The 13,136-nt window shown below is 32.4% G+C and overlaps 2 protein-coding genes across 11 annotated transcripts in view; both read right to left on the bottom strand.

Moving 5' to 3' along the window:
• LOC141483248 (uncharacterized) overlaps positions 1–13,136 on the bottom strand; it is a 403,587-nt gene that overhangs the window by 379,623 nt on the left and 10,828 nt on the right. The window lies entirely within an intron of this gene.
• Positions 2,962–11,734, bottom strand: LOC141483243 (uncharacterized). 3 transcript variants are annotated; one of them, XM_074177729.1, is made up of 2 exons: positions 11,031–11,481; positions 2,962–6,920 (listed from the first exon to the last, which is right to left on the bottom strand). In XM_074177729.1, exons 1-2 carry the CDS (start codon positions 11,344–11,346, stop codon positions 5,851–5,853), a joined length of 1,386 nt encoding a protein of 461 aa, XP_074033830.1. In that variant the 5' UTR covers positions 11,347–11,481; the 3' UTR covers positions 2,962–5,850. The 3 variants fall into 3 exon arrangements, 2 of the variants coding, with proteins under 2 accessions (XP_074033830.1, XP_074033831.1); XR_012465975.1 differs by lacking the exon at positions 2,962–6,920 and adding an exon at positions 8,662–10,952 and having other exon boundaries at positions 11,012–11,734; XM_074177730.1 differs by lacking the exon at positions 2,962–6,920 and adding an exon at positions 8,726–10,952 and having other exon boundaries at positions 11,031–11,479.

Here is a 13,136-nt window from a genome sequence, read left to right as displayed (position 1 = left end):
TGTAAAACTTATTGGCGAGGGGGGTGGTGGCGGGTAATGAGAAGTTATGGAGAATTTGTTTACATTTGAAGTAAGTTCGACCATAAAACAGTGGCGATTGGTTTAGTTGATAATCGGAGGAATATTATATATTTATAAAATCATTTCAGGTGAAAATGTATTCTGTTCAAATAGTTCCTACAGGAAATCTGATTTATCATTAATGATTAATGGGTCACATGTGGCCTAAGTGCGTGGGCTTACACTCACCCTCCCTACTCTACAGATACAGATTATTAATGATTTTGGAAATGAGGCCAGTTTTTCTACCACCTACTAGATTTTAATTTAGGTATGGCTTTATAATAAAACGCGTGGTTTACTGGGTTGAAATTGAATTATTTCAAATGAACTAATTCATAACAATGATAAATATTAATTTCAAAAGTAATGAACTTTGCTTCATATAATCAGATGAAGAAATTTGTGATTTATTCTCAGATTCGATATTATTATGTGATTTCATTCAAAATTGGTATCCAAGGACATACTAAAAAGGTTTCTGCTCAATGTTCAGTTTGTATACTAAATAGTTATTCTTGTGCAACCGGTGTTATTGCTCACTTAACAACTAACTTACTTTACACAAAGAATATGATTTCCGTTTTGGTTTTCTTACTTGGCACGAGGCTCTTGAGTTGCATATAGACAATATTCAATAAGAAATGATGGTTGTCATTTTTCTAACCTGTTTTTGGCTGGGATATGCCAAATAATGAAATAATTTAAACCTATAGTCCGTTCATAATTTGTCGATAGCACAAAATGAGGGCCCAAGTCATAAAACGGTCGTAAAACTCGTAAAATCATAGGCGGAGGTTCCTGAGGTGTTTATTCATTAAATATAAAGCTTCAGTTTATATTCGAAACTTGCCTTGAAAGGGTGAAGTTGTTACGAACGAAAATAATTTTTGATTTAGTACATTTTTTAATCGCATTTAATTTACGGCTCGTTGGTGTTTCGGCGTCTACGGCAGTAATTAACGTCTCTAATATTTATTTTGCGAATTTTGTGCAGTGCGTGAGTAACTTTTTTTCATATTCCTACAAACATATACGTACCTTTCGTTCCTGCTTGTTTTGTTTGATTGCTTGCGATGGCTTCGTCATCATCATCAACATCATCAAGTTTTACACCGGTAATGTTGCGTACAGTCAGTAAGTCTGTCTATTCACCAAGAGAGAAGACTATTGTTTTGAAGGTTCACGATGCTCTGGTTTCTCAGAATCCCACAAACACTGTTCAGAACATAATCAAGAGTTGTGCCAACATGACGGGCGTAGGGGAGTCAACAATATATAGGTTCCTATCAGAAAGAAAAAAAAAGGTATAGCTAACCCAAATACAAACGAATACTTAAAGAGGGGGAGAAAACCTATTGAAATTGATGAATTTGCCAAAAATGGTATTCGAAGGAAAATTCACGAATTTTTTGTACAAAAAAGAAATACCCAACTTAAACAAAATTTTACAAGAAGTTAGAGACGACCCGGACTTGCCTCATGTTGGACGAACCAAATTGTGGCAAGTTTTAAAAGAATTAAATTTCCGGTGGGAGAAATCAGACCGAAAATCACTTTTGATTGACCGGGAAGAGATAATATGTTGGAGAAGAAAGTATCTAAGATCTATACGAAAATTTCGGGCTGAAGGAAGGCCAATTTACTATCAGGACGAAACGTGGGTAAACGCAGGTCATACTCTCACAAAAATTTGGACAGATAAAAATATATCAAGCTCCAGGCAAGCCTTTATGGAAGGTTGGTCTACTGGTATTTCCCCACCCTCTGGTAAAGGCAGTAGATTGATAGTTTCTCACATTGGCAGTGAAAAAGGATTTGCTAAGCATGGTTTGTTGGAATTTGAATCCAAAAGCACAAAAGACTATCACGAGGAGATGACAGCTGATGTTTTCGAAGAGTATTTTGAGCAGATGATTGAACATATACCACCAAACTCAATTATAGTATTAGATAATGCACCTTATCATTCACGACTAGTTGAAAGACTTCCAACGACTGCGTGGAAGAAACAGGATATCATTGACTGGCTGCGGAATAAGTCCCTGCCTTACGAAGATGGAATGGTTAAAGCAGAACTTTTAAAAATTGCCCGGCAACACAAATCTAAGTTCAAGAAATACGTAGTTGACAAAATGGCGGAAAGACGAAACATCACAGTCCTTAGACTTCCACCCTACCACTGCGAATTAAATCCAATTGAACTCATTTGGGCACAAATGAAAAGCTATGTGGCTAGAAAAAATACGTCATATAAAATACTAGCTGTACGTGAATTGTTATATGAGTCTTTACAACATATTACAGAACAAAATTGGCTAGATGCAGTAAGACATGCAATAGAAGAAGAACAAAAAATGTGGGATCTTGACAATATAATTGATGCGACTGTAGAGACACAACCGCTAATTATTAACCTGCAAGACGACTCGGATTCCGAAGATGATCCTGTTAATTTTGAATTTGAATAGTTTTGTAAGTAATCGTAGTTTATATCATTTAAAAATAGGTATTAATTAAATAAATGTATCTTTTACAAATTGCAAGTAACTTATTATTTTTGAATAAAATAAAGAAATTTTTTTAAAATAAAAATACAGTTTACAGTACCTACAGTTTAAGAATATTAATATATTTATTTATTTAAAGTAACTAATGTTTTAATCATATACTCTACTACACTGGTCACTCATTTCCACTCAAAATACCTACATAATCGGATTAAAAGTTTTATAGCTGTATTGTATTTCTTCAGATACAAGGTGGGTTAGTCGAAAACATCTTAAACTGCCAGTTTTAGTTTGGTTTTTGTTATTATATCATATTAGCTGTCCTATCTGTATTTCAGTTCTCTAATGAGGGTCAAACTTGCAGTGAGCTATCAACAAATTATGAACGGACTATAGTTTCAAAAACTTTATTTATAAGAATAATATCAAAAAAATGATCATTGAAAACATCAAAAATATCACCTTTCATAATGTCGGTCCACAAAGACCCCTATAGATAACAATTTTGAATGAAATCACATAATAATATCAAATCTCAATCGTAATTATAAATATTCGTGATTTCTAATCGAAAATTATATCGGACCTCACAAACCGTATCGCTTGTTTATCAAATCTGAGAATGAATCACAAATTTTTTCATCTGATTTTATGAAGCAAAGTTCATTACTTTTGAAATTGACATTTATCATTGTTATGTATTAGTTCAATTGAAATAATTTAATTTTAACCCAGTAAACCACGCCCTTTATTATAAAGCCATACATAAATAAAAATCCAGTAGGTGGTACGAAAACTGGCTTCCTTTTCATAATTATTAATAATAAATCAGATTTCCTGTAGGAACTATTTGAACAGAATACATTTTCACCTGAGATGATTTATTTTATAAATATATAATATCCCTCCGATTATCAACCAAACCAACCGCCACTGTTTTATGGTTCAACTTACTTCCCTTAAACAAACAAAGGATGGAAAAGGCCTCTCTATTATCTTTTGTTACTCTGAGGGTTGTACAGACGTTAGTAAGACAATGATATCATATTAAAATAGACCTCAAGCGGCGGGTAATTCAAATTACCTAATTTTGAATGTTTATTTGGAACGTTCGTTAAAAATAAAAAAACAAATAGATTCCTAGATTTACTTGTCACTGTTGTGAATTTTCTCGCCCTAATAATCTACCGTATCCGTATTCTATTTATCACTATTTTCATCTTCATTCGAGATATATCATGAGTATTACACCATATAATGTATGTTCCTCATGTCATAAACGTGAGGATCGACCGACACTTAGAGAACGAATACGTTTTGAAAAAGAAATGATGGACACGTTGAGACAGAGGCGTATTAGAGATGAATAGGTTAGATACTATTATATATGTAAACATTTATTTTATTTACAGATGAGTTACGAAGAAGAAAATTGGGACGACAATTTTTCAACTTATATCCCTGATTTAGATTGGGATATAGTTAAAACCCCTCCTGTGAAAAGCCTGAATGTGGCCGTTTCTTTTGTATTTACACCAAAATTTTGTTTTAGTTCGAATTTTCTTTATCGATGCACCATCAAAGTAGGGTGGATAATGTTTTTTTTCGGTATTTTCTGTATGTAAAATCATTATGAATGAGTTTTTTCATGAGATTTCAAATTCTTGCTTTGAATAAATGACTTCAAATAGATTTTACCCTGAAATGGCTTTTCACCAGTATGCTATTTCAAATTAGCCCTCTGAAAAAATGACTGCGAGCAGATTTTACACTGAAATTAATTTTTCCAATGAGTTTTTTCACTTGTTTCGACTATAACTGATAGTTTTGAATCCGGCGGATTCACAATGTCTTTTTTTGTGACTTAAGTAAGGCGTGTTCGATTGTGTTTGCCCTAAAGTTTTGCTCTCAAAACTTCAATATTATAAATTATCTACAGGCAGTCTTAAACTGATGAAGTCCTATCTGGACGACAGACAGCAAGCTGTTTACTTGAATGGCAAATTTACTAGCTTACTTCCTATTGAGTATGGAGTTCCCCAGGGGTCGATATTGGGACCGATCCTTTTCTTGATTTACTTCAATGATATAAGATTTAGTGACACAAGTGCTAACTTCGTGTTGTTTGCTGATGATACAACTGTATCAATTTCTGGAAATAATATTGATACTTTGCGTACCACATTCGAGGATACTCTGACAAATGTCAGTGAGTGGTTTGCCGTAAATAATCTTAAACTTAATGAAGATAAGAGCCAAACAGTCATTTTTTCGTTGCGCGAAGTGCCAGATATCAGTAACCCTGAATATGTTAGGTTTCTAGGTGTATACATTGACCCCAAATTGACTTGGAATGTAAATATTGATAGACTTATAGTCAAAATATCCAAAAATACTTATCTCCTGAGGAACTTACAAAAAGCGGTATCAAAACCAGTTCTGAAAACAGTTTTCCATGGGATTATTCAATCTCACATATCGTATTCGGTACTTGTCTGGGGCCATGTGCCCAATGCATCAGATTTATTTGGCATCCAGAGAAGAGCAATTAGGATTCTTGATAACCTTTCTTACAGGCAAGACTGTAGAAGTAGCTTCATAAATAATAAAATACTTACACTTCCATCATTATATATATTGTAATGCCTGCTACATGTTAAAAAACAAATAAGAGGTTATACTACACATGATGCAATCCACAGTTATAACACTCGAAATAATTCAAATCTGTATCTCCAGAACCATAGAGTCAACAGAACCAGAACTGGCGTAAATTATTATGCTCCAAAAATGTATAATTCGCTTCCCCAAAATATCAAAAATCTACCTTTGAAGGAGTTCAAATACAGAATCAAAAATTTTTTAATTAAAAAAGCTTTTTATTCCTTAGATAAATATTTTAGTGATGGTTTTCGATACATGTAATACCACTTAATCATATATATTTTAACTTGTTTTATATTTCTATTTCATAGTTAGTTTGTTTTATTTGCAGAAATGTATGTATATCTATAGTAATTGTCCATTTAACCATTCAAGTTATCTGAATATTTTATATTTTGTATTTATAGATAAGCAATATCTGTTATGACCTGTGTAAACTTTGTATTAGCACCAAATATATACTACTACTACTACTACTACTACTACATGTGTTTTCAAATGACTAATTCGAATAAATGACTTCATGCAGATTTCACACTAAAATGGTTTTTTCTCAGTATGAAATTTCTCATGGATTTTCAAATTACTACTCTGTGTAAAAGACTTTAAGCAGATTTTAAACTGAAATGGTTTTTTTCCCAGTATGAGTTTTTTCATGTGTTTTCAAATAACAATTTCGAGTAAATGACTTCAGGCAGATCTTACACTGAAATGGCTTTTCACCAGTATGGGTTCTTACATGCGATTTCAAATTAGAACTGTGAAAAAATGACTTTGAGCAGATTTTACATGGAAATGATTTTTTTCCAGTATGAATTATCTCATGTGTTTTCAAATTACCACTTTGAGTGAATGACTTCAAGCAGATTTTACACTGAAATGACTTTTCACCAGTATGGGTTCTTTCATGAGATTTCAAATTAACACTCTGAATAAATGACTTAGAGCAGATTTTACACTGAAATGATTTTTTTCCAGTATGAATTATCTCATGTGTTTTCAAAATAATACTTTGAGTGAAGGACTTCAAGCAGATTCTACATTGAAATGGCTTTTCACCAGTATGGATTCTTTCATGCGTTTTCAAATTACCACTCTGAAAAAATGACTTCGAGCAGACTTTACACTGAAATGATTTTTTTCCAGTATGAGTTCTTTCATGTATTTTCAAACTACTATTATTAATAAAAGATTTCAAGCAAATTTTACACTGAAATGGCTTTTCACTAGTATGGGTTCTTTCGTGCAATATCAAATTAGTACTCTGAAAAAATGACTTCGAGCAGATTTTACACTGAAATGTCTTTTTTACAGTATGAGTTTTTTCATGTGTTTTCAAATGAATATTTTGAATGAATGACCTCAGGCAGATTTGACACTGAAATGGTTTTTCACCAGTATGAATTCTTTCGTGGGCTTTCAAACTACTTCTTCCGACAAATGACTTCAGACATATTTTACATTGGAATGATTTTCCCCCTGTATGAGTTTTTTCATGTATTTTCAAATGACTTTTCCAAATGAATGATTTCGAGCAGATTTTGCATTGATACGGTTTCACAATATGATCGATTGCAGTGCCAAACTCCTTTTGACACAATGCTGATGACTTCTTTTCACTGAAGCTTTCTTCTTTCTTCTCAATGACTGTTTCATCCTCTATTTTAACAAAAATGTTTCCAGAATCTGTGAAAAAATTACAAATATACACAAAATTATTTGTTTGAAAATAATCATATTTCATTTATTTATTGTCGATTTTACCCCCCAAAATGGAGTAACCCTTTGGTTTTCTACTATCAAAATAGTTTATAACCACCAAAAAGTTTGTGAAACAAAGTTATTGATTGTTCCGTATTGTGTCTGAAACCGACCATATATTTATATAAACTAAAAAACTTTCCAGGAAATGTATATTTATACACAAACTATTTACTGGTCATAAAGATTCCAATATATAATTAAACAAACTATTTTAATCTAAATCAATCAAACAGATTAATAAATAACAAATCAAAGTATATTTATTCATTTTTTTTTCTTTCTTGAGGTTTTTTGAATGAAAAATTCAAAATTTAATTAAAAATTTAAAAATAAATTGAAAAAAATTCAAGGGGAAATGAATAATCACTACTGAGGAGATTTTTTTGTAATTAATTATCATGTCACTATTTAGATTGATAGGTAGAATTGGAATGTCTGGCATAAAATTAGTCTTATGAAAGCCTTTTTCACATACTATAACTAAAGCACACTTTCCTGGCGTGTTTTTCGCTTAATAATAATAATAATAATATTCATTTTCCATAAGACATGAACATGTATTGGAATAGTCAGTTATATGAATGATACAATCAAGAAGATCATACAATCACATTAAAAAATTCTTGCACGGTATAAAAACTATAATTCAATAAAAACATTTTCAAATTGAATTTAAAAACATGGATTCTGTCAATTTCTCTGAGAAAAGAAGGTAACTTGTTGAACATTTTCAATCCCAAGTAAAAAGGGGACCGGCCAGTTAGGTTGTATTTATAGGGTTTCACATAGAAATTATCACGATTTCTTGTGTCAATACTATGATAGGAGCAATGTCGTTCGAACTTTGATTGATTTATATGAATATAAACACACATTTCAAATATAAATATATCCGCAAGAGTTAATATTTTGTATTGCTTGAAAAGGTCTCTACATGATGTTTGAGGTTCAACTCCTGCCAAGATTCGGAGAATTTTTTTTTTGTGCGACAAAAACACTTTGCGCTGATGAAGAACCACCCCAGAGACAAATGCCATATCTAATTCGCGATTCTACATGAGCATGGTAATAATTCAGTATTTGATCATTGGTTAAAATCATTTTGAGGTTTCTCATTAAATATGTGGTAGATGATAATTTGGAGGTAAGTTGGCTACAATGTCCTTTCCAGTTCAGACAGTGGTCTAATGTAAGCCCTAGAAATTTACATTCAGTGGCATTAGAAAGTATCCTGTTGTTGGCATTTATTTTGATGTCAGAACAAGTTTTTTGTCGATGGTGAAATCGAATAGAAAAGGTTTTCTCAGAGTTAAAAAACAGAGAATTGGAATTGCACTATAAAACTAAATTATTTAGTGACCGGTTACACTTCTCCTTCAAAGAAATGTCGCATTTATCAGACACTAACAATGACGTATCATCCGCATACATAATGCATGTATACTCAGCGACTGCTGTATTCATATCATTACAATATAATATAAATAATAAAGGTGCCAAAACAGAACCTTTAGGGACCCCAATTTCCAGAGTTTGAGTTCCAGATTTGAATATACGCTGGTGATCGGTAAATGAGACAAACTGTCTTCTGTTTTTAGTAAAGGACTCAATCCAATTGAAGGCATTACCCCTAATGCCGTATGAATACATTTTTTTAACAGGATCATGCCCTACAGTCAAATGCCCTACTGAGATCACAGAGTATCCCAACAGGGCATTCGTCGCATTCAATACTTTCCAAGATTTTCTCATAGAATGCTGAGATGGCAGTTATGGTGGATTTTCTAGATTGCAATCCGTGTTGAGAAGAAGAAATAATTTTATGACTCTCAACAAAATTCATTAATCTCTCTAAGTATGCATACTCAAAGATTTTTGAAAAACCAGAGGGTACAGTGATAGGCCTGTAATTTTCTAAAAGATGAGCGTCAGATTTCTTATGAACTGGTACAACTTTACCAATTTTCAGTTTTTCAGGAAAAACTCCAAACGTAAAAGAGAGATTAACTAAGTAAGTGAGTGGATATATAATATATGGCAGACTTTTCTTAATTAGAAACATTGGAACGTCATCAGGTCCAGACGATCCCTTATTTTTGAGTTTGTTCATTAAGAGTGATAAGAGTTCTGTTTCTGAAAAAGGGACAAGAAATATAGTTTCTGGAATGTTAGGAGGATTTTTATACTTATTTTTTAGGGTATTACATTTGAGATCATCGGTGATTTTCTTAGGTACCTATAGAGAGAAACTATTCATTGAAGAGGTCTGAAATTTCTTGGGGATTCGTGACATACTCACTATTATCAAGAATAGTTATATTTCTTCCCACATTTGAGGAACCATTAATATCATTTATCACTTGCCAAGCTGTTTTTGTGGTTGGATGCCGTTATTTTATTCTGATAAAACTTACGCTTGGTGTTTAATATTAATCTACGATGTAGTTCTTTTGATTTTTTATAAGTTTCTGCCAACCCTGGATAAGAGTTTTTGAGGATGTTTAGATCTTTTAACATTCTACTTGATGTTTTTACTTCATCTGTGACCCAATTTTTTGATAGGTTGAGATGACACTTTTTAAGAGGAAAGGCATGATTAAAATGATAAAGGTATATACTATAAAAAGTTTGGAAAGCTTCTTCCACATTTGAGTTTTCAATGACATTCTGCCAGGTTTCGTTCATGAGAGATGACTGAAAATCCTTCTGTTTTTGTGAACTGAAGAATCTCCTATATGTATTGGATGATGATGGGATGGATTTTTCGGGAAGATTGGTTTCAATTAATATTGATCTATGATCGGAGATTGTATTATCTAGAACACATACTACAGTGTTGGGTATGTTTGTGAAAACATGGTCTATTATACTATGCGAATTAGGTGTTAGTCTAGTAGGCCAGTCCACTTTTGATTTGAGACCGAAGCTTGTGAACATATTTTCCAAATTGAGAAATTGATGTACGCTACGTGAGTTATTGGTGAAATTCAGGTTTATGTCACCAGCTAGAATTATATCAACATTTGGTTTATAGAGATTATCAAGTATAATGGAAAAATTATACTTGATAATCTATTATATTAACAAGTTAGCATCATCAGGAGATGATTGAAACTGAATCTTTCAACTATGTTAGAGCATAAAAGTTACAAGTATTTTGCATGTGCGGCAATTTTTTACTACAGAAAAAAAAATTAAATAATTTTGTGTGAAAAATGGAATTAAGTGCTCAAAAACACTTGAAATTTTGACAGTGACATACGGTGATTGTACTCTGAGTCGGAAAAACGTTTACAAGTGGTATAAGCTTTTCACAGAAAGCTGAAAAGATGCGATTCTGAAGATTTTGTCAATTGAGACGGAATGGTAAATATCAACTGGTAGATATCATAGCAACAAAAACTTAGCAGTAAAATTGAAACCACCTGGTCATATTGAATGGGATTGGAAAATTGATTTCTAATTCTAGAATGAAGTCAAAATTAAGTCATAATTTTGAATTCATAAACAAATAACTGATGGTCCATTAACCTACAGTGTAGGGAGTTGAGACTGGCCTAAACGAATATGTCCACTGACTATACGTGAAATATCTGATAAGTGAAAATTTTATGGTTTTTATCAAATCGATGTATTAACTGCCAAATTTATGAACGGTGTACCGATGTATCTATCAACAGTTGATTTAAAAATTTTGCTTCAAAATTCAGAGAAAATTACTGTTATTGACACCAGATGCGACTGCACTTTGTATTTCAATTCTCATTACGAACAATAATTGAAAATATGTGACCATTCTGCTCATCCGTACTAGATGCGTTTTGTTGACATCAATCATATCCACATTTTTAATTTGTTACAACTGGTTTCAGTCTGTTGAACCATTCTCAGGTAAACCCAGTTTACTATATTCTACTACTTCTACATTACGATACCTATATTCAATATGTACTGCTACAAAATAAATAGGGCATCAATCGAACATGATTAAAAAATTACTGAATGCAAAAAACCTTCATCAAACTAGAGTACCTGTGCTGGGTTTTGAATCATGAGTCATATCTTCACCCTGTATATCAAGGAACTTATTGTGAGGGCCTTCACTTATTTCTTCTATACATTTTTCTGATTTGGGTTCATCAATGACACTTTCACATTTAATCTGATCTATATATTTTTCGTCGAGATGGGTGACCATTTCAATGCCAAACATATCATATTTTCCAGAGTCACCGACCATTTCAGTTTCACCTGTTTCACATTTCATGATACTTGTTTCAAAAATCACTTCATCCCCAACAGATTCAAGCTCTCTCTTAATTATTCCTCCACAATCATTGGTAGCCATTATCTTTGAACCAGCAAGGAAGATTCGTTTTAAACGACGAATTCTGTCAACAAACGTGATCAGATTTTATTTGAGAAATCTATCTAGGGCTGTACCTACGGCCATAGAGCATGCTGTGCTACGGAGCTACGGCAGACCTGCTAGCAGTGCGTTCCACTAAGCACTCACAACGACCACGCTCACGACCACGGTTTTTGCCGTTCCACTTGGTTCTGGGCGTCACAATCATTAACTCAAGTTAATGGAATGGATTTTGGAGCGTTTTGAGCGTTCATTTAAATAATACGCATTACACGTTTAAAAAAACAAAACAAAAAGTTGATGAGGTTATTTTACAATTTGTAAGTGTTATCAATAAGTTCTATTAATTGTTGGTTAACATGATTTATTAAACAAAAATTATGTATATACTTTGATTTTAGAGGAGTATTTAACTAATTTATGTTCGTATATAATAAAAATGCCTTTTACGGTGGCAGTTGCAAATTTGTTGGTGCGTCGAAATAATGCTCCACAAAGGACTAGTTCGTCCAGCTCAGATGAAGAATGGAATACAATTTTACAAAAATATAATCGTGAAAAACGAAAACTTAGACCACGTATTATTGATTACGATAATGTAATTACTCGTCATTCAGATGAAGAATTTAAAAGTCATTTCAGGTAAATTATTTTTTATCACTTGATACACTATAGATTTTGAAAATTTTACTCATGGAATTCTTTATTGATCTCTTTAGACTTTCAAGATGTACGTTAAATTATTTACATGAGCTGATACAAGAAGATTTAGTCCGTCGTATTCCCGGATGTCCTACAATTCCTTCCCGTCATCAATTGATGATAGCTCTTTGGAAAATGGCCATAACAGATTCTTATAGGTTATTTTTTTTTAAATTAACCATTTTAGTATTATATACCATAATTCACAAGTATAAAATTAAACCCTTTTTTTATTTAACGCACGTTCAGCATCTGCAGGAGAAAGTTTGAGATCCACAACAGTATCTCGTTCGGCACAATAGAACGATATTGTTGTTGTCGCCATGTTTGCTGCTTTTAGTTTTAAAAATTGCGCTCAGTTTCTCAAAACGCTCACATCGACCCACCTCTTGAGATCACAAACTACTTACTCTTATAGTAGGTGGTTTGTGCTTGAGATGGGTCGTCATGAGCTAGGCGTGAGCATAAGTAATGACGTCAATAATGACGTTTTCGCCGCGACTACACCGATCGCGGTCGCCATGTGGAACGCCTGAATGAGTATTTTAGGCGTTGTGAACGCTTAGTGGAACGCACAGTAGAATGAAAATGCAAATCATGAAACAAAAAGTAATAAATCCGGAGAAAATGTACTAAACAGAATAAATATCAATATGTACCAAAACGGACTAAAAAGCACTAACACCGAACACAAAAAGTACTAAATAAATGGCGGGAATTTTAAATTATAGATTTATTTTTAATAACAAAGGGACAAAACTTCACATTGTTACTGTAAACCTATATAAATGAAAAATAAATATAAACATGTATTAAAATAAAAATATTTGCTGAAATACATACAGATATAAATACTAATAAAAATGATAACAAAAAACTTATTTGAACATATGTTGCCTATATCAGTTGTACAGCAACTAAAAAAATATCGTAATAAGGTTAAAGAGGTAACAAAAAAAATAATTCACATATGATAAAAACAAATGGATCTATAATATACCTCTTGTATAGAAACTAAAAAGAAAAATTAGTATATACATGAAACAAGAAAAAAAAATCCATGACCA

Source organism: Leptinotarsa decemlineata, unplaced genomic scaffold, assembly GCF_025532065.1.
Source record: "Leptinotarsa decemlineata unplaced genomic scaffold, Ldec_3_MD MMD2_tig00003192_RagTag_RagTag, whole genome shotgun sequence".
In the NCBI taxonomy this organism is placed as follows: Eukaryota; Metazoa; Arthropoda; class Insecta; order Coleoptera; family Chrysomelidae; genus Leptinotarsa; species Leptinotarsa decemlineata.
Note: the sequence above shows the minus strand (reverse complement) of the source record. Positions and strands in the feature narration are given on the sequence as shown.

Excerpts from the sequence above, each read along its gene's own strand:
- LOC141483243 (XM_074177729.1), bottom strand. The coding sequence starts at position 11,346 with ATGGCTACCAATGATTGTGGAGGAATAATTAAGAGAGAGCTTGAATCT. Across the intron at positions 6,921-11,030 it reads TGATTCAAAACCCAGCACAG|ATTCTGGAAACATTTTTGTT; the intron begins GTACTCTAGTTT and ends ATTTTTTCACAG.